This window comes from Sus scrofa, chromosome 2, assembly GCF_000003025.6.
Source record: "Sus scrofa isolate TJ Tabasco breed Duroc chromosome 2, Sscrofa11.1, whole genome shotgun sequence".
In the NCBI taxonomy this organism is placed as follows: Eukaryota; Metazoa; Chordata; class Mammalia; order Artiodactyla; family Suidae; genus Sus; species Sus scrofa.
The window spans coordinates 108,957,772-108,985,061 of NC_010444.4; the positions used below are offsets into that span (position 1 = coordinate 108,957,772).

The 27,290-nt window shown below is 37.7% G+C and overlaps 1 protein-coding gene across 1 annotated transcript in view; it reads right to left on the reverse strand.

Moving 5' to 3' along the window:
* The window catches only part of LOC102165335, a 77,852-nt gene continuing 55,327 nt past the window's right edge, over positions 4,766 to 27,290 (reverse strand). The window contains exons 6-7 of the mRNA XM_021084589.1: positions 19,462 to 19,572; positions 4,766 to 7,329 (exon numbers count right to left, since the gene is read on the reverse strand). Of these exons, the coding sequence (XP_020940248.1) occupies positions 7,142 to 7,329; positions 19,462 to 19,572 (299 nt within the window). The 3' untranslated portion in view covers positions 4,766 to 7,141. The remainder of the gene's footprint in view (positions 7,330 to 19,461; positions 19,573 to 27,290) is intronic.

Here is a 27,290-nt window from a genome sequence, read left to right on the forward strand (position 1 = left end):
TCCTTTCAAAAAAGGAAGTCGAAGATGAACACATTTCATTTACAAAATCAATTCAGGACATATGACTAAAATAATGAATCTTATTTCATGCTCCAAATTTTACTCTTTGTTCAAAATGAAGTCCCTCCCACTACTGTGTGACATTTAGCCCCTTGGACTCCTCCTCCAACACAGCAAAATAAATATGCTGTGACAATCAGAACTCCTGAAATAGAGACAAGTATTTAAAGCATAACACTGCTTTCTTCTTGAGATCTGTAAAGCCCAGTGTGTGAAGTGTCTCCCAGTCCCCCTGCCCCCGCATACACCCACATTTGGGTTCTTGCATACATAGATTCACAGAAGGGAACAAAAACTGGTTTATTCTGCAACAATGTACAGAGAAGGCTTCTTTTAAAAAACAAAAACCAAAAAAGCTTTGAGCATTCAGTCTTATCCTTTGTACACTTCAATTTCTCCACTAGTACCTATGAACTAGATATACCTAACTTTTAGGATAGATGGCATATAAGGCACTCCTCTTTTTCTATATCTTCAACTTTTGTTTTCCCTGCTTGAGTCTACCTTTAACCAGTGCTCACACTTAAACCAGTATCTCAAACCTTAAAAATAATAACAAAACTCTTCCCTCATATCACTTTCCTTTCCAGCTGTCATTGGAGTTGTCCGTTTGGTAGTGACTGACTAGCTCATTAGTACCAACTCTATTACTGAGAAAAAATAGAACAGCTGAAGTATATATAAATCCCTCTTTGAACAGATCAGAGACTTTGTAAGACAGTGAAGAATAATGGGGCTAAAATCCAGCAGATGAGCCCAGCACTGGGGTCACTTCCATCTGAAGGTGCTAAGAAGCTGAACAGAGATTTCAATAAAACTCATAGAGTTCAGACCTCATCAGGAGGACGTCCTGATAAATCAGGCTCTGAGTTGGAATCTTGAGAACCTTGGGAATTAGGATGAATGACAAAAGGACCAATCTTCACAATAACTAAAGGTTGTCTTACAGTCTTTTTAGCACTGAATGCATTAAGATGACCTAGGATTAGTGCCGTTATCCTTCTAACAGAAACAAAAATTGCAAACATGGCAGATGATAGAAACAGACATCTAAAGGGGATTCTGACAAAGGATGTACTTTAGTGACTAGGATTAACATGATCAAATAATAAAAGATAAGTGTAAGCATTTTAGCATTAACAGGGAACTATAAATACATAATCAAATGGACACTAGAACTGAGAATATAATTAATGAAATTAAAAAGTTTTTGGAATTTTTTTGCTGTTAATATTAGTTGGAATATTTCAGAAGAATATATACAGGATAAAGTACAAAGAAACAACTTCTGAGAAGTCTTATTGTTACAGTGAGAGCCAAAAACAAATGAAAAGACGTATTCAATGTTCTGAAAGAAAACTACCCAATCTAGAATTCTATGTCTAATAAAAGTAGTCTTAAAGTATTAAGGAGGGATAAAGATATTTGCCAATGATAGCTGAAAAATTCATCACCAGCAGACCTCTAACCAAATGGCATTCTTTAGGAAGATGGAAAATGTTGTCAGGTTAAATGTTTGAAGATATAGGAACAAGTGAATACCTTGAAAGGCAGATGTTTGGATAAATACAAAAGATTATTGATTGTATAAAATAATATTAATAATATCTCAGGATTTGCAATCTATATAGAATTAAAACATGTGATAGCACATATTACCTAATACATGGTTAAATTAGATGCTGTAATATCCATAAAATAATATAAGTATTCATTTATACTTGGCTTTAGTAAGTATAAATGCATGATGTAGTATTTTTGGTAATCACTAAAAAAACCTGTAAAATAATAATTACCAAGTTAAACGGGATTATAAAAACTAATTAACTGAAAGGTGGCAAGAAAGGTGAGGAATAAAAACATAGACTAGAGACAAAATGAAAGCAAAAATTAAATAGATTACATCAGTAATTAAATTAACTATAAATGGACTAAATACTCTTCAGTTATCACACTATTTCTCTAGTGTCTTTCATAGGCAAGATTTTCAATAGACTGGTCTGCAAGTGCTGTTTACTCTTTTCTAATTAACATAATGAATTGTTTCTTTCTCAGCTCATTCTATATTACCCAGACTTCTCTTGCCAGAGTTTCCAAGGGCTTGCATAATGCCAACCCAGTAGATGCTTCTAGTCATCATCATAGTGTGGCCTTTTAGCAATACCAGGAAACACCAGGAAATCCTCCTTCTTGAAACTTATTTTCGTTCTTGGCTCCGTGACACACATTTTATTGGGTTTTGTTTCTGCGTCTTTGGCCACCCCTTTCAGTCTCTCTTCTTTTCTATTTCCTCCTACTCTGTCCACTCTGAGGGTTAAAGTCGATGGCTCTCTTTTCACCTCACTTTATATTCTCCCCCTTAGCAACTTATTAATTTCCATGGCTTTAAATACATATCATATATTATAACATATAGTATATACATACTCTAAATGTAGTTCAAATTGAACTACTGATCTCACCTTATCCTTGTAAACTGTTCCTTTTTCAGTAAATGATACCTTATCCAACCAGTTACTTTGGTCAGAAACTTCAAAGTCATCCTTGATTGTCCCTTATCGATCCTTTCTCTGCCACATTTAATCCATCACTGAATCCTTTTGATTTTAGCTTTTAGGTATTTCTAGAGATCTCTATGCTTCATTACTCCTACCTGGTCAAGAGTTACTTGACTTAGACGCTCCTCTTGCTTTGACTGTGGTGCTAGCTTCCTAAATAGTATTTCCATTCCATTCTTCCCACCACCTCCCCAATATATCCTCCACAGAACATTCAGAATGATCTTTGAAAATTCCCTTGCCTAACAGAATTTTGGTGGCTTTCTATTGTAGTTAGAAGAACATCCAAATATCCCTGTCATTGACTCAGCCTCCTGCCTACCTCTTTGGCCTAATCTCTTGCCTTCCCTGCCCTCCCTTTTCCTACTCTACAGCCTCTCTGGGCTTTCTCAGAGTTCCTCAAAATTGCCAAACTTTTTTTTTTTCCAGCTCAGGGACTTTATACATACTGTTGCTTTTGTCTGGAGAAAGCTCATCCCAGCCCTCTTGTGGCTAGCTTTTATTCAGTCCTCAGGCCTCAGCTAAAATATTACATCCTCAAAGAGGAATTTGTTACATGCTCCCCTTCCTCTTAATCTCTCCTAAACCCTTCAGTTTACTCTTGTGCTAGCTGAGAATTTATACTTCTCAGGTCCAAATTTACCCCTCAATATTGGCTCTGCCATAGCGGATGGAATTCCTTTCTATAGTTCTCTTTTACAGCAAGCATGTTGTTTTCTCAGTAGAGGGCGCTCTGGGAACATTGCAGGAGGAAGGGGTGATGTTTCAGTGTGAATGTGGACATCTGGGGGTGTTCTATCTTAGCCATCCACCCAAAACACACTGTCCCTGGAGACCTTGCAGCCCCAGTGTGGCCTGGCAATAACCTTCCTGTGACCCTCCCCTTAATGGATGTCCTATGCCCCAGGTGTTCTTCCCACTCTGGTGCCCTGATTCCCTCTACTTACTTCCCCTCTCCATAGCTTTGTCTCTTTCAATCTTCCCGACATCACCACCCTCCAGACAGTCTCTTCAACGGGGTTACCTCATACTTCAGGCTTCCTGCCACAATGGCATGCACCCCAGTCATGCACCAGCTACCATCTTCAATTTACCTGTTCCATCTGTGCTCCAAAAGGTTGCTTCCTCTTTGCCCTCTGACTGCATAATAGCTCTGGGCCAGCAAACCAGTGAGCTGCTCTGACATCTAGTGGATTCAACTACGTTTCCTAAAGAGATAGGAATCCCCAGCCTTGGAGAGGGATCCTCCTAAGTTTGTCTTCCTTGGATACTCTCCCTTAGGAGCATATAGAGTTATAGTTATTCTTTTATCATAATGTATTTTTTTGTTTTGTTTTTTTCTCTTTTAGGGCTGCACCCACAGCATATGGAGGTTCTCAGGCTAGGGGTTGAATTGGAGCTGTAGCCTCTGGTCTGCACCACAGCAATGCCAGATCCAAGCCACGTTTGTGACCTACCCCGCAGCTCACAGCAATGCCAGATCCTTAACTCACTGAGTGAGGTCAGGGATTGAACCTGCATCCTCATGGATGCTAGTCAGCTTCGTTTCTGCTGAGCCTCAATGAGAACTCCATCTTTTATCATAATTTAATAGTTACATTAAACATAACTTGTTTATATTGCTGTGTGATTGTATCTCTTGAGTAGGATCCAGATTGCTACAATTCTCTTTTCCCACCCCATAATTTTACTTATAGTGCCAATCACAATTGCATATTTATTTGTGAATCTATTTCTTAACATCAGTCTCTTCTATGGAATTATAAGTATAAAGAGGCAGATACCATGTCTGGTTTGTTTTTGTTTTTGTTTTGATTCCCAGTGCTTAGTATAATGCCTGGCTCATAAAAAGCACTCAGTAAGTATTTGTTTTATAAGTGAGTACTGTATAACTGAGTTCATTTTTGGCTAATTTATTCTTCTTTTTTTTTTTTTTGTCTTTTTTTTTTTGCGATTTCTTTGGGCCGCTCCCTCGGCATGTGGAGGTTCCCAGGCTAGGGGTCTAATCGGAGCTGTAGCCACCAGCCTATGCCAGAGCCACAGCAACGCGGGATCCAAGCTGCGTCTGCAACCTACACCACAGCTAACGGCAACGCCGGATCGTTAACCCACTGAGCAACGGCAGGGACCGAACCCGCAACCTCATGGTTCCTAGTCAGATTCGTTAACCACTGCGCCACGACGGGAACTCCTAATTTATTGTTTTTATTATGACCCTCTGTCATTGCTATCTCTTCTAAAGATCAAAACTAATATTCTGGAATTTGTAGTACTACAAGGGATCAGATTTTGGCTCTTTATAAACAAAGCTGTATTTTTATATTCTACTGTCTCCATGTAAAACCTGTTGTGGCAGTGGTGCTCACCAACTGCAGTCACTCAGGATGGTTTTTTCTTAGCTGTGTCCATACTTACTAAAAATACACATTTCTTTTCCAAGAGGACTAGAAACAGTTTTTTTTTAATCCACTTTAATTTTAATCACTCTACTACCACATTTCAAAATTTTCACCTAAATTCTACCCCCAGATTCATACACTGAAGTCCCTACAGGGCCTCCTGAGTTATTTAAATGACTGGCTTCAGTATAAGGAAATAAGGAATAGTAGGGGTTATGGCAGATTGGACAGCACGTGCTTCACCTGAATGCATTTCATTTTAAAATTTATGAAAACGTCGTGCAAGCCAAATACAACATCTGGAGGCAGCACCACTTCCATGATTGCCCCCTGGCAAGCCCACACTTAAAGACACTCCTTCAGGAAATATTCTGAATTTCAAGAACCAGGAATTTTAAAATTTGGGATGCTCAACATAAGGTTTCTTTATATGTTTGTTTTGCTGAGGAAGGCCATTAAAGAAAAACTAGTAACCACTACTGTCACTCTTTCACAAGAGGATAAAAAAAATCACTGAGAGGTAGGAAGGACACAATTTCAGGGTAAAGAACTGTCTATTCCATGAAAGAAAATTTGGTAAGCTTGCCTTATTGTCTTTATTTTTGTCTTCTGACTGAGGTAAGAATAATCTTTGCTTCAGGACTCATCTAGGTTACAAATCAGTTCTTCCAGAATTACCTTGAAAACTCGCAAGAGAACATACAGTTTCTAGGACCCTACTCAGGGGGATGTGTACTTTGGAAAACTCTTCAGGGGTTTCTGAAGCATACCCAGGTTGGAACCTTTTTGTCTGTTCCACTTTATTACTCAAATACAGAAAACAAGGATAGACCATCATTTCTCATCCTGATTACAGAGAATCCTATTTTCCTGCACTGGAGGGAGACAAAGTTTTTTCAGAGTAGCTGTATGGCTTACATTGCTATGAAAGGCAGGCACCTCCTGGTCTATGTCACAAATGTAATTCACAGTCTAGGAATACGGAGTCTTCACAATGAGTCAATATGCAAAATTACTCCTCATTTAAAAAATATATTTGTTTATTGATATATATATATTAAAAATATAAAATACATACATAAAAAAGCTTAAAATTCAGAAACCGGGGCAATATAAAATAAAGATAAGACAAATAAGATTGTGTCATGAATAAGGTAAATAACCCAAATTCTTGTTTTCCACACTTATTAGAGATGGGTCACAGGCAGTTTGGAGAGAAGCCAACAGGCAGAGGACACAGGAGGTAGTGGACTTTGTTTTGAACTGGACAGCTCTTATGCTTCCTAAAGGAAGGAGTCATGACTCAGCTCCTACCAACTGCTGCTAGAGGATTTTTCATGAGAAGTTTGAAATTGGGATTTCTATGTAAAATCTGATATTTACGGTGTTTGAATATGATTTTTTTTTTAAAAAAAACTAAATACTGTATTGTATTGGACTAAGAAAGTACTTCTGCTGACAAGACATAGCCTTCAGATTGATTGTCTGAACTGCACACAAGAATCACCTGGAGTGCTTTCTCTAGGTGCATAGGCCCAGGCCCCATCCCAGACTTGATAAGAAACTTCTAGGAAAAGGACTGGTCTCATATTTTGAGAACATTCACCAGAAGATTCCAACTTTCACCAATATTTAGAAATCACAGCTCTAATGAAATCTGGGAAATGAAACAAAGTATTCCATGTGGCTTCTGGGATGCTCTGCTTCAAAAGCCTTGCTAACATCAATCCCTGTAACCTGGGAAACAGTGCTCAGGCCCCATGGTCTGGCAAGATGTTAGCTATGCTTTGCCTTAGCCCAACATTATTTCTCTAGGGTACTAGATATACAACTTGGTTCTTATTTCCTTGGCTTTGGTAAGGAAGTTTTCACAGAGGATCTGAAAATAAGAGTAAATGAGATAGAAACTTATGTCAGCATTGATTTATGCAGCAGCAGAGAAAATAAATTACAATTCTCTGAACCTCTGAAGAAGGAAGAGTTCTTTAAAAGTCATAGGAAAGAAAACTGTTTCTAGAATCCTACAACATACATGGTACCTTATAAAGACAATACTTTGGTAACGGACTTGCTGCATCTCCCAAGGTTTATTGTTCTTACCCACTCCAGCCCTTTCCTTTCCCCTTAGTTTACCTTCTTATGTCTGTAATAGTGGAGGCAGCTGTCATGCTTCAGCACAAACCACCGCTTCCTCCAACCCTTGATGAACCCGGAGTGAGTCCTCTTATGTAAGTAGCCACGGCAGGTAGGCCAAGGGGTATTGGGACAGCGGCTGATGTCAGATCCCACCACCAGAGTCAAGATGTCTGGACCTAGAGAAATGAATTTGACATAGTTAGTGGCTGAAAATCTTACAATCAACTGGAAGAATTGTTGCTTTTCAGAAGAAAGGGCTGAAAAAGAGGTTATAGTTACCATAAATGGAATGAATGAAATAGAATTCTGCAACTGGAATGAATCAGAGTTCTTTAGTAATTCAACCCCTCATGTTGAAGAGGAAAGTGAAAACGGGGGAGGTAACGTGACTTCACTGAGTACTCATAGCTCATAAAGGGTTGAATCAGATGTGAGACCCAGGTGTCCTGACTTCTGAGTTAGAACTCTTTCTATTCAGCCACATGGCCTAGTTGGTTCTGATCATGGATAACTCAAGTATGCTCATTTTATCTGTAATAACACCAAGCTAAATCTTTAACATATTTTGTTTTACATCCAAAGAAGGAAGAAAGGTGATATTTCTCTCTTCTGTGTCACTTTCATTCAAGATAATTAGCTTGACCTGTGATAGCTAAAGGGAGGTTCTAAACCACTCTTAATATAAGACACGAATATTGTCTCTGATCAAAATCAACTAAGAATCTTTGACCTTGAAGTATACATAAATTCTAAGAGAGTTGAGGCACAAATGTTTATCTTTTTTTCCCCCCCATCCAACTTAGTGCTAAGGATTTGACCCTGAGATTCCAGGCATGTGTCCTCTCTTTCTTAGAGTGTCTGGATTTTCCTGGGGCCTAGACTTCGGTGGTGCCCCCTTTCCTATAGAAATGATACAGTGTACGGCTTGGGAAAATTGTCCCTATCCCTGATAACATGAGGTCACTGTTTACCAACTAAACTTTGATACTGCCAGCATGAACACAGACTTTCATCATATGCCTACCTCTTGATGCCTCAAGAAAATTCTCTGAATGTCACTCAGACAGACAGCAACCCTGACATGCTTTGAAGACTGCAAATGGGGTATGACTTCATTTACAATTCCTCTGAGACTGAGGCCAGATCCCTGAAGGGGGACATTTGGCCTTGGCAGCACTGACTTCATCATGATGTCTGACATTGAGATTACTGATCTGTTTAGAGCTGTCTATGGAAATGGGGGTCAGGGAGGAGACTCCTCTTATATAAATGACAAGCTCCAACCCAGGGGATCATTCCTGGCTGAGCCACATGGCCCTGAATATAAAGATTTGTCCCAGAAAGGCTGACACAGTCTTAACTTTAGCAGCACGCAAAGCACCTTGGTAATTAAATAACTCTCTGTGTCAAGATAATTCTTCATTGCCATGTAAATACATTTTAATTTATTGAACTGCCCTTAAGCTCCTGTCAAAAACACATCCAGAAAAATTAAAAGAAATGTTCCAGATTGACCGGCAACCCACAAATGTCTTTGTCTTTGGACTTTAGTCCCCAAAGAACTGTTCTCCTGGACTAATATGCATAGCTGACACATCTGCCAACTTATTTATGTACTGCTGCAGTGGGCTGCCCCTTGAGGTCATTTTCCTGTTGCTTACAAAGACTGCATATGGGTTTCTCTGATACTGATCAAGCTAAACTTGAGTTTCAGCTGGCCATAAACATAACTTGGTTCACCAAAAAATACTCTCTGGGACAGGAATACAGATGGTCTTGCTACACCATGGTGTCAACATATTAAAGGGAAGTTTCTCACATTCAGAGTTAGGACATGATCCTGATGCATGGGGAGTTGCTGAGTTCCAAACAGCTGTTGGGTGGCAGTGGTTTTATACTCTTTGCACATCCTATCAGAAACCAGGAGGACCTGACATTTATAGACACATTAGACTTTGGGTATTATCTCCATATTAGATTCTTTATATAGTTATTGTAGTGTGTGTGTGTGTTAAAAGAAATAAATATTAACTACAAACAATTAAACCTTTCAGGTTCTGTTACTATTTATCTCTTAATTTACTGAGAGCCTAAAAATGCGCAAATATTCTAGCCCAGTGCTTCTCAAACTAAATGTAGATGTGAATTACCCAGGAGTTATTAAAGCGCAAATCCTCATTCAGTAAGTCTGAGATGATGCCTGGGATTATGTATTTGTAAGGAGCTCTCAGGTGATATTAGACCACAGTTTAAGTGGCAAGTCCTCAGGTAACTCTCAGTTGCTGGGCGGCTCTGCTTATGAGCATAGAGCCTTTGTCACCAACCACACTTCTTTTTTTCCTTGGCTCTGATTTAGTTTCCCCTGTAATGCTTTCATTTTCATCCAAAATATTTTGCAACAACAAAATCAGGAGTTCCTGTCATGGCTCAGCAGAAACAAATCTGACTGACATCCATGAGGACATAAGTTTTATCCCTGACCTCACACAGTAGGTTAAGGATTCGGCATTGCCGTGAGCTGTGGTATATAGGTTGCAGATGGAGCTTGGATCTGGCATTGCTGTGGTTGTATGGTGTAGGCTGGCAGCTATAACTCTGATTTGACCCATAGCCTGGAAACTTCCATATGTTATGGGTGTGTCCCTAAAAAAAATAAACAAAATCCAAAAACCCTCAAAATCATTAGTCTCTCCAACTCTTCCCCCCTTTCTCTAAGTATTTCCCCACCCTGGAGAAATGAAACACATAATCATTGCCTTCTTCTTATGGAACACCCCAGAAGTTTCCCTTGCTTTTGGGAACGAGTGGGAGGAAGGATATGGGAAGACGAATGGCCTGAGGTGAAAGCATTAAGAGAACTGTTTGTTTCATGAGGTAAAATCTTTGAAAAACCCATGTCTTTAGCAGATACAGCTCTTTATTGATGATATCCTTAAAAAGAAAAGCTTTCCAGCAAGCTCTTCTTCCCTAGCACTTTGGCCTATAGTTTTGGAAGTAAGGATTTGTGGGTAAAGTTATTTACAGCTACAGGAGAGAGAAAAATGATTTCTTTTTCTAATTCACACTTTCCCCTTGGATCACTGTCTTCTTATTATGCCACCAATCTTAAACTGTGTCACAGTCACACCTCTGCTGTCAGACAAACTCCACCACCCTCGCAGGCGTGGAAAAGCAATGTGCCAGACAAGTGCTGTCCCCCAGGGCTGGTGCGCAGTGGGCTGGCACTGCATTCAGCTTTGAGGTCCCAGACTCCAGAGGCACTTCTGTGCTTATTTTTAGTAAAGCCTGCTCTTAGGGCAACAAAGGAGTCCTAACAGATCCAAAGGACTTGCAGGTTGATTAAGCTTCATTGTTTTCCTTTCTTTTCTTTTCATCACTTTTCCTTGGTGATTAAATGTTCTATTTGATTCTTTGAGTAACCAAACCCTATAAAAGCCAAACTAGAAAGTATGAGGGACTGAATTAAATAAAAATTCACATGGAGCTCTTGTCATTCCCAGTATGATATTGAATGCTTTCTTAAATCTCCTATTTTGGTATTACCATCAGCAAAATTGTGGCAATTTGTCTAAGTGTGTGTGTGATTAGTATTTTTGAATAGAATTATAATTTCAATAGAATTATGAAAAACTTGACCTTTTATTTATTTTTTTAATTTTTTAATTTTTATTTTTTGTGGCCACACCTGTGGCATGTGGAATGTCCCCAGCCAGGGACTGAACCTGTGCCACAGCAGCGACCTGAGCCACTGCACTGACAATGCTGGGTCCTTAACCTACTGCACCACAGGGGAATCCCACATCCTCTTCATAATGCTAGTCTGGAGAGATATGATAACTCCTGCACTGGAAGATAACAAGATAGACTTTTGCCTCTAAAATGCTGGGCTGTGTACTGATGCTGGGCTGGCTATGAAAGACCACCGGGGAAACTTGATTAAAATTACACATGCACAGGCCACCACCATGAATTCTGTATTTAAGAGTTTCTGGGTTGAGGCTGATATACAGTTAGATTTAAGATTTAAGTGTTTGGGAAAAGTGATCTGATGCTTCTGTATCTAAATCTATCAAGCCTATAAATTGGTGAAAGTATTTCTGGAATATATAGAAATATATAGAGTATCTAAATCTATCAAGCCTATAAATTGGTGAAAGTATTTCTGGAATATATAGAAATATATAAGAAACAAGATTTTGGAGGTTCTCTTTGGGAGAGGAAGTCACCAGCTTATCTGAAGAAAGCAATAATTGTGAAAAAAAAAAAAAGAGCCTTTTGTTAAATTCATGTAACACGCAGAGGTCTTGAAATATGTATTTACTAGGTATCTATAAAAAGTTTTGTTTACAAATCTGTGTTTCCACTTGACTCTTGTATCTCTTTGCATAACCTTTTTTTTTTTTTTTTTTTTTTGTCTTTTTGCCTTTTCTAGGGCTGTTTCCTGCGGCATGTGGAACTTCCCAGGCTAGGAGTCTAATCAGAGCTGTAGCTGCCAGCCTACGCCAGAGCCACAGCAACGCAGGATCCGAGCTGCGTCTGCCACCTACACCACAGCTCACAGCAACGCCGGAACCTTAACCCACTGAGCAAGGCCAGGGATCGAACCCACAACCTCATAGTTCCTAGTCAGATTCGTTAACCACTGAGCCACGACGGGAACTCCCTCTTTGCATAAACTTCTTAAAAGTCTTGCTGATGTCTTTCTGATTGCTATATATCTCTGTACAGTTTCACTCCCATGTATTTGAAACTTTGTTAAAATCACTAATAGGATTTTACTTTCACCAATTTATAGGCTTGCTAACAAAATCAAGCATTAAAGCAGTGCATAAAAATTGAATTATTCCTATTATTTCTTTCCCTTTCCCCTCCTCTTTTTAGTTTATTGGTCATGTATATGCTTCTAATAGATTCACTGCCTCTCAGTAATCCTGATTTGTTTTTGGTTCTGCCTTCCTTCACTGCTACCACCCGTAAATTTTAGAACTTGGGTGGAGCTAAGCAGTCTTTCATCTGCTGTTCTTGAACTCAGGTCCAGACAGCAGAGCCCATTTTTACACTTGGGTCATTGCATACAATTGTCTTTAGAGTGCAGCCCTCTTCTGTTTTTTATTTTACATTATTTTTTCCTTCCATTCCTGATTATCCTCAAACATTCTGCTCCCCACAATAGGGACTCAGAGAACCTGTTCGATATAGGACTGTGAGCACTCTCTTTTGTTCATCTTTTTATTTTACATAAATGGTAGTTTACTAACACTTCATTCTCTTACTGTCTTTTTTTTTTTTTTTTTTTCCTTCCTCAAATTCAAAACCATGGTTTTTAAGGATCTATCCATGGTGCTGGTTAAATGTACATTGTTTCAAAGAAAGCATGGAAGCCTAGAGTATGCATCCATATTGTCTACTTACTCATTCCTGTAATGATGGTCATCCAGACTGCCTCTAACTACTACCTGCCACAGATAACACTGCAATGAACATTGTTGCACGTGTTTTCACAGCAGTTTTTTTGGGCTTAGATGCTCAGAAGTGCAATTGGTAGGACAAGGCTCTACCCGCACTTCACTGGTTGTTGCCAATGCTCTCTGAAATGTCTGTAGCCCAACGGGAGTACATGAAGATTATCATTTCTCAAAGCTGTCTATAATATGCAACCAAATGCTCTGCCACTGAGCCATACCCTCTAAACTAGCTATAATCTGATTTCTAATTTTGTTCTAATCTGGTGGATCTAAGGTGTCATCTTGTAATTAATTTGTGTTTCTCTGATGACTAATAGTTACTCTCCAATAATTTCTTTTATTGACATTATACTCTTGAATCAAAAATTGAGGTCACTGAAGTTCTCACTGTGGCTCAGTGGATTTAGGGCCTGATGTTGTCTCTGTGAAGATGCGAGTTTGATCCTTGACCTTTCTCGGTGAGTTGAGGATCTGGCGTTGCCACAAGCTGCTATATGGGTCACATATGTGGCTTAGATCCAGTGTAGCTATGGCTGTGGTGTAGGAGCTCAGCTGCAGCTCTGATTCCACCCCTGTCCTGGAAACTTCCATATGCCACAGGTACAGCCATAAAAAGAAAACAAAATTGAGGTCATAAGTATATCTGAAGTCAACCTTGGTATAAAGTATAAGGCATAATATATAATGGTATGAATCCATCCAAATTATAGTTCTGTATAAAAATGACATATTAGGGTGTTCCCATCGTGGCTCAATGGAAATGAATCTAATATCCATGAGGATGCAAGTTTGACCTCTGTCCTCACTCAGTGGGTTAAGGATCTGGTGTTGCTGTGAACTGTGGCATAGGCCAGCAGCTACAGCTCCAATTTGGCTCTTAGCCTGGGAACCTCAATATGCCACAGGTGTGACCTAAAAAGACAAAAAAAAAAAAAGTAAAAATGATATATTAAAAGAAGCTATACAGATGGCCAACAGGCACATGAAAAAATGCTCAACATCACTGATTATTAGAGAAAGGCAAATCCAAACTACTATGAGGTACCACCTCACACCAGTCAGAATGGCCATCATTAATAAGTCCACAAATAACAAATGCTGGAGAGGGTATGGAGAAAAGGGAACCCTCCTGCACTGTTGGTGGGAATGTAAATTGGTACGACCACTATGGAAAACAGTATGAAAGTACCTCAGAAAACTATATATGGAACTACAATATGACCCAGCAATCCCACTCCTGGGCGTATATCCAGACAGAACTTCCCTTGAAAAAGACACATGCACTGCTGGAGTCCAGCTCCAGCAGCCAGGGATGCACACCCTGTCGGGGATGGACAGTGTTGGCGAATGCACACGGAGACAGCCTCTTTGTCTCTTTCTCAGAGTGCTGGACTGCTCAAATTTTATTGGCATAGATGATTGTTTATATAGACAGTTTTCAATTACACCACAATGTTAAAAGTACACCCGAAGGTCAGGTTCTAAAGGTTAACTCCCAGATTATGCTTCCTGACCACATGGTACAGTAGTCACATGTTAAAACTAAGATCAATAAGCACCAAACATCATGAGTACAAAACATCATGTGAAAATAAGAAGATACAGTACAAAGCATCTTGTGGTTAGCTAACAGATAAAAAGGCTACAGACATAAGGATTTGGCATTCACAAGTTTTGTTTTTAGATTAGTGCTTATCTTCAAAGCGCCATGGGAGGAGAACAGTATGAGAAGATCAATTTGAGTTAGCTATCACTTAAAAGTTTCTAAAATCAAGGACAACTCTCATAGCTAGGTTTCTTGGACCATGAATAATATATGTCTAACTTTATCTAAGTCTGTAGTACATTCCAACTTCTAAAGCTTACAGTATAACCAGTTAGTAGATAAACACTGTGTTTTTAATTAAATTGGATTTGAATAGGGGAAAGTCCATCAGGATGAAATTTTTATATTATTGTTGTAATTTTGTTAAATCACAAATCACCACAGGAAAATAAGAATGGAAAATAAGAATAATAAGCAAATAACAGAAAAGACTGAGGAAAAACTGAATAGCAAGTAAAACAACAGGAAAAACTAGGTCACCTGGGAAACAATCCATGTTCTCTGGTGCAAATCTCTTCCCCATCAACATCAACATGAGAGCTGTGTAATCTAAGGTCTGCCCTTGGATTGTACTGCACAGGCAGCCTTCAGCCTGCCCCCAGTTTTTCACCATATAGGCAGGCTTTTATCCTGACCAGAAGCCCACCTTTGGCTTGCACCACTCAGGTGAGCTCTCTTCTTTGGTTAGGAACCTGCCTTCAGGTTTTTTTGCCGTCAGGCAAGGTCCTTTCCTCAAGTCCCTGCATCTCCTTGGCTCCCCACAATGCACCCACATGTTCATTGTTGCACTATTCACAATAGCCAAGACATGGAAACAACCTAAATGTCCATCGACAGATGATTGGATTAAGAAGGTGTGGTATATATACACAGTGGAATACTATTTAGCCATAAAAAAGAACAAAATAATGCCATTTGCAGAAACATGGATGGAACTAGAGACTCTAAGTGAAGTGAGTCAGAAAGAGAAAGACAAATACCATATGATATCACTTTATGTGGAATCTAATATAGGGCACAAATGAACCTTTCCACAGAAAAGAAAATCATGGATTTGGAGAACAGACTTGTGGTTGCCTAGCAGGAGGGGGTGGAATGGGATGGATTGGGAATTTTGGATTAATAGATGCAAACTATTGTCTTTGGAATGGATAAGCATTGAGATCCTGCTGTATAGCACTGGGAACTATATCTAGTCACTTATGATGGAGCATAATGTGAGAAAAAAGAATGTATACATGTATATGTGGCTGGGTCACCTTGCTGTACAGAAGAAAATTGACAGAACACTGTAATTATGATGGAAAACATAAAAATCATTTAAAAAATGTCCTTTTCCCATTGTTTTGTGGCACTGCCTTATCATATTTCGAGTTTTAACGATTTTTTAGTGTATTTATGAACTTTCTGATTCATCCCATCTCACTAGTCTATTTCTGTGACAGTGCTACATTTTTTATTTATTATTATTGTGGATTTGTAATACACCTTAATATCTAGTATAAGTTCCTTTGACATTGCTCATAAATGATATAGCTATTTATAGACATTTATTTTTCTACATATATTTGAGGATAAGTTTGCCAAGCTACTCGAACATTTAAAATACAATTCTCTTGAAAATTTATTGAATTTTTAAATTAATTGCGAGAATTAAGACCTTTACAAAGTTTTTCCACACCTACAGATACTATAAATCTAGTTATTTAGGTCTTATGTTCATTGGTTGAGTTATAAACTTTTTCTTTTTTTCATGAAGTTCTTGTGCATTCTCTGTTAGATTCTTTTCTACCTTGTACTTTGTTGCTGTTGTTAATCATATATTAGTTTCCTTTTATTTTCCTTTTGGTTATTACTGGTGTTGGAGAACATTACTAATTTTTACAAGGAGATCTTGGTTTGGTCAATCTTTCTTTAATTAGTTCTAACCATTGGTTGATTGATTTTGTAATAATCATATAATCTTCAAATAATAATGGTTTTGTCTCTTCTTTCCAGTACACATACCTTTATTTGTCCTTCTTATTTTATTGGATAAGTCAGGACTTTTTGTATTATGTATGCAGAGATTTTTGAATTGTCGTTATTCTTCTCAATCTTGAGAGAAATGTGTCCAAAGTTTCTCCATTAAATGTTTTGTTATTGTTGTGTGTATACTTTTATATAGTTTTCTCTTTTCATAGTTAGAATGTTGATAGCCTTTATCAAGTTATGAAAAGAAACTTCTATTCCTACTATTTAAAGAATTATATGTGTGTATACGTAGGTATATTATATACAACTTAATGCATGATTTTCTTCTATCAATATAGTCATGTGATTTTTTTTCCCCCTTTAATCCATTAAAGTGATGAATTGTGTTAAACAGCCATCCTTATTTAGGAATAAATCCTCCTTGATTATGTTGAATTATATGTAATTTGGATAAACAGTTTGATTCAGATATCTACTCTTTTTTCCCTTAGGATTTGTGCATCTACATATCAAGTAAAATGAAAATATTATTTTATTTTTCATACTAATCTGGTTCTGGAATCAAGTTTATAGTAGCTTATAGTTTATAGAAGTTATAAAATGAGCTGAGATGGGTTCACCCTTTGCTATTTTCTGGAAAAAATCTATAGAATAGGGATTATTTGTTCTTTGAAAGTTGGATAAGTTTCATCTATAAAAGTGATTGTTATCTTGGACTTTTTTTTTTTCTTTTTAGGGCTGCACATGTGGCATATGGAAGTTCCCAGACTAGAGGTTGAATCAGAGCTGCAGTGGCTGGCCTACAGCACAGCCACAGCAGCATGGGATCCAAGCCTCATCTGCAACCTACACCACAGTTCCACAATGCTGGATCCTTAACCTATGAGTGAGCTCAGGGATTGAACCCTCATCTGCATGTATACTAGTCAGATTTGTTATACCACTGAGCCACAGGGGAAACTCCTATCTTAGGGCTTTTGAATGGGGAATGGAGTAGGAATGGAAGTGGGGGAGAGGTGAGTGGTCTCTTTGTTTACTCTATAAATATCTTGTTATAGTCTACATAAATTTTCTTTCTATTCTTACACTGATTTTGGCACTTTAAATGCTTTTGGAAAATGTAATTTATCTAGTTTTCAAATTTATTGTTATACAGTGTTCAAAGTAGTATTTTCTTTACAAAAAACTTTGTTTTCCTTTTTACTCCTTTTTTACTTTCCATTTTATTTGCATATTTTAATTTTTTATTATTTCTCAATTAAGCTGTGTTATAATCAGTTAGTCTCAGAGATATGCAGGAGATTAAGCCTGAGGAAGGAATGATGGACTCCCTAGCCCAGCTGTCCAAGGGCTTCCCTGACTATCCATAACAAGTGCTGCCACCTGTCCTGCTTTCAGTGGAGTGGGGAATTAGCAACCTACAGCCTTCCCGGGGAGAAAAACATTAAGAAACAGTCCCTCAACCATTATCTATATGAGGTGTTCACCTCTATTTTGCCTTTGGCTATAGTTCCTACCTCTCCAAACATTCACAGGTATCAAACAACCTTTGTCCCTAAAAGTCTCTTACTGTCTTTAGCATCTCCGATTTATAATTCACTTTTCTGCTTCTGCAGTGGCTCCACTGCTGGGATTAAGAGCAGATGGCAAAGACACAGGGAGGTTCCCTGATAGGAACCTCCATGCTGGCAAATAAGGAGTATAGAACCTGGACTATAACAGTGGATTATTCCATTCTGCAAATAACTGCCAGGGACAGCACAAGCTAAGATGTTGAATTTAGGTCTTCTCCCAGTATCAGTGTTAGTTCATCATCTTTTAGAAATACAAAGATCCTCCATTCAAGTTTTAGATATGTTTTCTTCCTTCCATTAACCAAGGCTGAATGATTCAGTATTACGAAGAACATTAAACTTCTTGGAGAAAAGAGAAGTACTGAGTGGAAATATTACTAAAATTGGATTTTATTTAACTCAAAAATTAGAATATTAATTTGTAAGAAATAACCTAGGGACAGCTAAATAAAGTAGCAATGGCAATATTCCCTTATTGAATGGGATACTACCAATTCATTAGTATAACAGTTACCATATTATCTCGATTTTTTTTATCTGTACTGCATTTGGATAAATATTTGTGTAGGACTTATGATAAGTTGTTGCACATGCTGACAGTGTTCTTCAATTCTTGGTGCACCAAATACTTGACAAGCAGCCAGATATTAAGCTAATTTCTACCTGAAGAAGGTCCAGAATGCTTATCAGGACTCAACATTTGTTCGTGATTTTTCTTGTGCTGGTCTGCACCAGGAAAGTTTCTTGCTGTTGCTAACCCAAGTGTGATGGGGTCATGAGAAATAGCAAGCAGTGCTTACTGCTCAGCAAGTTATGCACATATGGCCTATCCCAAACACACACATTTTAATACTTCATTGCTTGATAATATACTTCAGAAGCACAGAGGTATGCATGAGCCTTTGGGAAGCCAGGAATAGGACACCTCACCAAATAACCCCTTGAAGGAACACAGCTGTTACCAGCTGTATGTTTTTAGGTCTTTAGGGACATGAGGATTTGTAAAATAGTGCCAAAGAAAGTAACTTGTTTTGCAGAGGGGAAGGTGATATTAACCTTTCAACAAAGTTTAATGTGAGTAGATACAATGGTGTGGGGCATGTGTTATGATTGTTCTCTTGGTGGTTCCATCTGTGTCAGATTGCTTTAAGGCCAGACTCAAGTGGCCCAGGAGAATCTGTAGAAGCTTTAGGTTTGTGATTTCTTTATTTCCTTCTCTCTCCCTTTTTAAATATTAAAACCCTGGGGGGCCTTAATTCTAAAAATTAATGGAAAGAAAGAAAAGAATACAAGAAGGAAGAAAGAAAAGGAAGGAGAATGGAAGGAAGAAGCAATAGAGACAGGGAGGGAGAAAGGAAAGGAAGAAGGAAAAAGAGTCATAGTAAGTGATTTCTTGCAATGAGAGTATCATCACAATGATAGTTTTCATGGCAAGGAGTTTAAGGAAATAATAATAAATAGAATACATTTTATTGCCATTTTTCTGATTTCACCTTTGTGGCTGGCCATCAATATAGAAGGAATTGGGGCAGAAATGTGATTTAATTTCAATGAGAAATCAAGTTGATGCCAAGGAATTAATGGGAGCCTCAGGAGAGGGTCAGCTCCCTCCTCCTCACGTTGGCATTCTCTGCTGTATTTCAGCTCAGTGCTTATTCAGATTAACTCTGGACTCTGTAAACCACTTACCTTTCCTTGCAAGGTGCACAGCTTCTGCATGCTCCAAACTAGTGACCTCGGTGCCATTGACAGCCAGCACCACATCTCCGATCTGGAGCCCAGCCTCCTCAGCGGCGCTGTCTAAAAGTAGACAGACAACAAGGATCTCATTGAGGAGGGGTCCCAAATTGAGTGCCCCACTGTCTGTCCTCTTTGTAAAAAAGGCTCTTTCTCTAAAGGGCCTTTCTTTCCAACTTTAGACAATTGCTAGTGTCATTAATAAGAAGGAAAATGCTGTCCTCGCAGCCTCCTTTCATTTCCAGGACGCCGTTTCTTTGCACATTCAGCCAGGCATCTGCGTGGCCTCTTTGCAATATAATGGCAAGGCTGCTCAGAAACTCAATCTATTCATCCACCAGAAGGTTGAACTGCTAGTTCTCATTCCTTCATTGCTGCTAGATCTCTTTGTAACCCTGAGAAAATCACTTAACCTCAATATCTTCATCTATAAAAAGGGAGGTGGGGGCAGAGCTTCTCTGCAGGATTGTTGAGGGAACAAGTAATTGAAATACTTGTGAAGTTGTGGCAAAAACAGATCTTGGAGTAGTCAGAGAAAAAAGAAATAAAGAGCTGCTTTTACTTTCATTGTACAGGCTCCTTTCTGAGCCATCTCAGAAAGAAAACCAAAAATAGCCTTAAGCCCTAGGATTTGGGTTTTGGAAGGTGAGGAGGCCCTCTCCAGAGGCTATTTATTTTATTTCTTAGTTTTGGGCACCTGCATTTACTGTAACATGCCTAATATTCTCTAGGAGTAAAAAAAGGATGTAATAAGCCATTTCAAGTTTAATTCATTTTAAATAAGATCTCCTACTTATTTGACTAAGATTCTTTCTGCATCAATTTGAATCTATTTTTTTTTCTTTTTACTTCAGTTTAAGCCCATTTCTTTTTGTTTCCATCTTAGTGCTAGCTGCATGTTTATGAACTTGCAGAATAATTATGCAGCAATATCATGCTATCATTATCTAGAATGTCATAAACCTCCTCAAATAATTTTAATCTTAAAATATGACTCAACTGATGAGGTAACATGACTTTGAATATTTTTAGTAATAACCATCCTTTGCTTAAATCTGTTTATTATAGTTGGGAAGATCTCTGCCTGGATGGATAATGGTCAATCAATGTAGGAAGGTTAAATGAAGGGTAATATTTGATATATCCATTCATTTCCATAATATCATCCTTTTGATGAATTAAAGTATTATGGTATGGTTGATCATTTGAAAAAATTTCCTCCAGTGTCTTTAAGGAATCAAAGAGCTTGATTATAGTAATGCCTTCTAAGTCATTAAATGATTATACAGGACCAGAAACAACTTTTTATCAACTTTTGTGTTCCATATGCTACCAAATATTATGTTTTATATATAGTAGTCTTCCAATAAATAATTGTTGAACATATTCCATATGCTACCAAATATTATGTCTTATATACAGTAGTCTTCCAATAAATGCATGTTGAACAGATTTAAAAATTATACCTTCAAGGAGTTTAGAATTCTACTGGAGAGAAAAAGCCACGCACAATCAAAAAGAAAAGTAACATTGAAATACACTGTGTGGCAAGTGTAAAAAAGCAAAGATAATAGGTATTGTGAGACTTTAGAAAAGAGAATTCTCATTCCTATTTGGAGTGCTTAAGAAAGGCTTTCCAGAGAAGTGGAATTTGTTCTGACCTGATGAATAAACAGGTTCTCCTGATACTTCAGGAAGGCAGGGTGAGAAAGATGGCTGGGTGTTACTACTCTATTCCTCTTCTATCTGGGCTCACATTTGGATGGCTTTTCTTGGACTCTCTTTAAGTTTTTAAGCAATATGCTTGCGTTCTAGCCATTCAAACATAGATAGAAGTGATGTGTACTACTTCTAGGCTTGGTCCATAAGAAATCCCATGGATCACCTTTCCTATTCTTTTCCCATCGGCCTGCCAGATGCAGACTGCTTTAAGATCCCATAGCATGATATACTAAAGAAAAGATAAATCTGGATCTTGAAACATTATGTGGGGTAAAGCTACCTCCCAACCAAGAACATGCATGTGGTACTCTCACCCTGAGTGACTAATAAGCTTTTATTGTCTTAAGCCATTCATATATTTTTGTTACATAATCTCAATCAGCAGGCCAAGAAAGAAAATCTTCTGAGCAAAGGTTCACAAGCAGAATGTTTTAAGACATGCCAAAAATTAGTGATTCAGATCAATTGGCGCAGAGGTTGTTGGAGGATATAGTTGGAGGTTAAGACTGGAAAGATAGCCAGTATGTAAAGGATTCTGATTGTGAAGATGATGAATTTGTACCTGATCCTTCAGCAATAGAGAGCCATTAAAAGTTTGTGAGCAGATAATACATATGCAATAGTTGTCAGATTAATTTAGAACTGGGAGAGATGAAGTTAAGCATCTCAGCAAAGGTATTACCAGAATCAATACAGGTCTGCAAAACAGAATCTGGAAACAGAAACTAGAAGTGAATGGAAGGTATAAAATGCTGTCTTAGTACCTAAAATACTTCATTGCATTCATTTGCATATCTGCATTTCTTTCTTTTTTTTTTTTCCCCGCTTTTTAGGGCTGTGCCTGCGGTGTGTGGAGGTTCCCAGGCTAGGGGTCTAATTGGAGCTACAACACAGCCACAGCAATGCCCTACACCAACGTGACCTACACCACAGCTCACGGCAACGCTAGATCCTCAACCCATTGAGCAAGGCCAGGGATTGAACCTTCAACCTCATGACTCCTAGTCAGATTTGTTTCTGCTAAGCCATGACAGGAACTCCATATCTGCCTTTCCACTTCTAGTAGATTATAAGCATCTCATGAGCAAGTAAAATTTCTTATTTATTTAGATATTTCCCATGCCTGTATAATCTCTGGCACATGGTAGGGACATTTGAAAGTTGGCTAAATCTTTGTGTTTGGTATATATATATATATTCACGCACTATGGTAACTGTGGAAGAGAAAATTGAAAATGTTCAGTGGACAAATACAAAAATCTTTGAAACATAGGTTATAAAGTTGGCTTGACAAATGGACTCAGAATTGATAACCAAAGGGACAAGTATAGATAGAGAAGAACAAAATCTTGAAGAAGAATAATTCCCTTTAAGGAGAGAGAGGAAATGGGGAGCGAAAGAGGAACACAAAGAAGGAGTATAAACATAAAGAAAGAGTATAAGGTCCATGAAGGAAAAGGAAGAATTTCAAGGTGGAGAAATTACATAGCATTCTAAATCCTTGTCTGTCCAAAAGTCAAGATGAACAAGGATGGAGGAAAAGTGATTAAATCTGGAGTAGGAAAAGTAAATGATAACTAAAGAATTTAGAGTATGATGGAAGTGAAAGACAAATAGTTGAGCTCTTTGGCTAATAAAGATATGCTAAATGATTGAATAGACAAAGTCATAAACTACTATAATCAAAGGTGTGAGTGTTTGATAACAGGTCTTCTCCCTGAGTAAACTTTGCCTTTAAGCAACAATTTTTGATGTAAAAGATCCATCAAGATCCTGTAATTCCCCAAATTATAGGGAAATAATTTGATTTTTAAGAGGTTTATTGAGTTAAAAATCACATACCATATAATTTCACCCATTTAAAAAAATAACCCATTTTTAATGTCTATAATGAAATGTTTTTTAGTATATTCACAAAGTTGTACAATCATCACCATGATCTAATTTTAGAACATTTTTGTTACCCCCCAAAAATACCCAATAACCAAGAGCAGTCACATTTCCCCCAACCTTTTAGCCATAGGCCACCAGCAGTCTATTTTTTGGTTTCTATGGACTTGCCTATTGTGTACATTTCATATAAATGAAATCATATATCACATCTTTTGTGTTTGGTGACATTCTTGCAGCAAACTATTTTTATTCACATTGGGGCATGTGTTACATTTTTTTCATTGCTGAATAAATATTTTATTGTAAGGATACAGCACATTTCGTTTATCCACTCATTAGTGGATAATAATTTGTTTTTCCATTTTTTTAGATAAATAATACATCTATGAAAATTGGTATACAAATTTTTTTGTGGACATATGTTTTTATTTGTCTCAAACATATATCTAGGAGTAAAATTACTGGACCAAGTGGTAATTCTGTGTTTATTTAACATTTTGAGGAATGGTCAGACTGTTTTCCAAAGTGGCTGTACCACTTTTCATTCATTTACACACTGTATAAGTGTTCTGGATTTCTCCACTTTCTTGGTAATATTTGCTCTTTTGACTTTTTGATGATAGCCATTTTAATGAGTATGGAGTAGAGTTTCATTGTGGTTTTCGTGTACTTTCCTTGATGGCTACTGATGCTGATATTTTGTATGTGCTTATTGGCTATTTGTTTATCTTCTCTGGAGAAATATCTACGCAAATCCTTTGCTCATTTAAAAACTGTGTTATTTATCTTTGTATTATTGACTTCTAAAAGTGAAAATCATTCTTGTTTGTAAAGGAATTACTTCTGTAGTGTAACCCATCTTGGTAGTTCATTTGATTGCTTTTAGCTTAAATTATAGAGGGTATTGACTATGTTCCTTTAATTTGAATGTAACTTACAAATTTTCCTTTTATCTACTAATTATGGTGACAGTTTGAGGCATTATAACTTCTTGTGGAAGGGAGATATTTTAAGATAACTCTAATACACCACACAGACAGTTGCCCTACTTGAGGTGTGTCTTGGGAGTAGATGGAAGCATATATCCTATATTGCACAGAAAGGATCAAGGAGGTAACAAAACAAGACCATGCTTTTCTAAGTTTTTTTCCTCAATAGGATTCTTAACTACATAGTTCTGTATCTGTTAGAAAGAGTTAAATGCTGAGCTACTCCATCCTTTCATGCATATTTACATATAATACAGAATCTGAAAACCTTATAATTAAAAAGGGGGCTTGTGCTTTTCATTTTAAAAATTGTACTATAATAGTAGCATTTTAAATTCTATAGCTTCCAGAAAGATGGGCCTGTCCATTTCCTCTATGGTTTGCCCATCCCTAAATGTATAGTTTTCTTTTCAAGTTTGCTTGGTATCAAAGTTGGAACATCTGTTTCTTTTGTTTATGCCAACAGATCTCACAAGCATTTAGGCTTTCATAGAAAATATTCATGCAAATGCCAGCTGGGTGTGGGCAATTAGTTATGTAAGCTACAAGCAGGCTCCCTCTCTGTATACTTATGGGTAATCATTTCTATCCCACCTACAGGTCTCCCTGCTTTATCTTTTTATCATCAGTGTGTAATTAAGCCTCGCTGGTGCAGCCAGAACAATGTTTTGTGCTATGAATGAGATTCTCAGAAGTGCTGAAAATATGTATAATTTTAAAGTCCCTCAACCCTTCATTTAGTAGATTTGACTAGACAATGGATTTCAGAGGTTGCTTTTCAGCATTGAGGAATACATTTTAAAAAAAGAGAAGTAGACTCAGCATACATGAATTCCTTCCAGGGCAGTGCTTTCTGATGCTGAATAAAATCCTAGGTTAACTATGTATTGTACTGTTTTTGCTATAGTAGAAATGCTTCAGCTTTTTCTATTACGAAACCTCAGGCCTCCTAAATATGCCATTTACAATGCAAAAATTTTGATTTGTTTCACATCTGAATGGATGAGATAGAGTTAACTCTCTCAGTTGAACAGCTGTAAAGGTATCAGAAATTAAAGAAATACTAACAGTTGATTAAACTGCATTTAGTTATATTATCTAGAAAGACAGGTGTGAAAAGTCTGTCAAGGTTTTGGATGTTTTGCAAAAATTTGCTAAACATATAAAGTTGGAACTCTTTGAGTTTTAAGGGGTAGTCATTTTTATTTTCCTTATAAATTATTTCTTTAAGACTAACCTTGCAAAGTCAGAGATAGAGGAGAGAAGGGAGGATGGAAAGAGGACAAGAGAGAAAGAGAGAGAGAGGGAGAGAAGATGGAGGGGCGGGGAGGAGGAAATGGAATGGGAGGGTGGGAAACATCCCTGAATACATTCTCCATGAATAAACATTTATTTTCTTAAAGCCATTTGCCCTTTAAAAGCATTGCAGACTTTTAGAAGCCACTTGATAATAAAGCCACTTGTCTTTGTGTCTATGCAGAAAGAATTAAAGCCACAATTGTTTTTTGTTCTTGTTAATTTGAAGGGCATTAAGAGGTAGAGTGAGATTTACCCTGGACCAAATTTCCGGTGTTTATCTTTTTTCACCTGAGTTCTCTGGCCATGTTCCTTTTCTACTTTTCCCCTGTTTTTCTGGGGGCCACCCTTCCACCCCCAAATACCACCAACATTTGTGTAAACTCTCTCCTTCCCCAATCATTGAGGGGATTATCTGCTGAATAGTAACTTAAACGTTTGATTAGCTGATGAAATTTTAATTAAAATTCATTCTCGTTGGAGTTCCTGTTGTGACTCAGTGGATTGAAGACCTGACATAGTGTCTGTGATGATGCAGATTCAATCCCTGGCCTCGCTCAGGGGGTTGAGGATTCAGCATTACCCTGAGCTGCAGCATGGGTTGCAGATGTGGTTTAGATACCAAGTTGCCCTGGCTGTGGAATAGGCCTCAGCTGCAGCTCTAATTCTACCCCTAGCCCAGGAATTTGTATATGCTGCAGGTGCAGACCTAAAAAGAAAAAAAGTAAAGGAAATTCATTCACATCAAAGTTAATAACTTGGCCCTTTGCTTTTCTATAAATACCTAAGAATCTAACCAAAAAAAGTTTTATCAGGAAAAACAAAATCAAAAACAAAAACAGCTGCTCTACTAGAATTTTAATTGGGTTATATCTGTAGATCAATGTAAGGAAGAACTGACACTTTAAATATTAAGGTTTTGAATGGTACTTTTTTTTCTTGCCCTTAATTTAGGTGATTTTAATTTTCTTTTGTATTTTGTTATTTTCAAAGTAATATTTGACACACCTTTATGAAAATTACTCCTTTCAATTTTCCTCCTCTCTTCTCTTCCTGAAGGCTACATGAGAGTCTTAGATCTACACTGCCCAGACATATCTTCAAGAGAAACTGAGGATTTTAATTGTGTGAAAGTCTTCATCTGCCACAATTTCTGGTCATCCTACCTCACACTAAGGCAATATTCTCCCCCCAAGAAGTCACTTCCAACTACTGACTGCATTTGGAGGGGGTACTAGAGCCAGGCTGTTTCTGGCTAATGTAGGAATTTCTCTCATGAGCACTTTTTGCTGTGGGGCTGCCCAGAATTTCTCAGAGCTACACTGTAGTTCAAGGTTCTTCCTATGTAATCCTGCTTCCTTCTCTCTCTCCTTTCACAAGTTCCAGACCTTCTTATTGCGGTCTGAAAGCTCTTCTACATGCTTATGCTCTCTTTTTGTCTGTCATAGTGATTTCCTCCAATCTTCTGGACATCTGCTTTCACACTGGTGTCTCTTTCTCAGACTACAGGAACTGAGAAAAATGAATTTATTTTATTACCAAAGAAATATGCATCAGTTCCTAATTTACTAATAGTTTTGTAAGTCATGAGAAGGTATAAGGACTGGCTTTCACTTTGAGAAGGAGGAAAGGAGAAACAGGTAAAAATTAGAGTGCATTTGAAGGTGTAGAGGTGGGATGTCTAATAGAAAATAGAGGTGGAAAGTAGTGAAGAAGATAATCCATTCTTGCAAGCCTGAGGCTTAAGGCGGGGGAGGAGAAAAACCCAAGATTGGATAATAATTCAGAAATTTTTATTATTTCACTAGACTGACCTATAGTTCTATGACTGCACTGAACTTTTAATGACAAAACAACTGTGATTTTACTATCTAAGAGAGA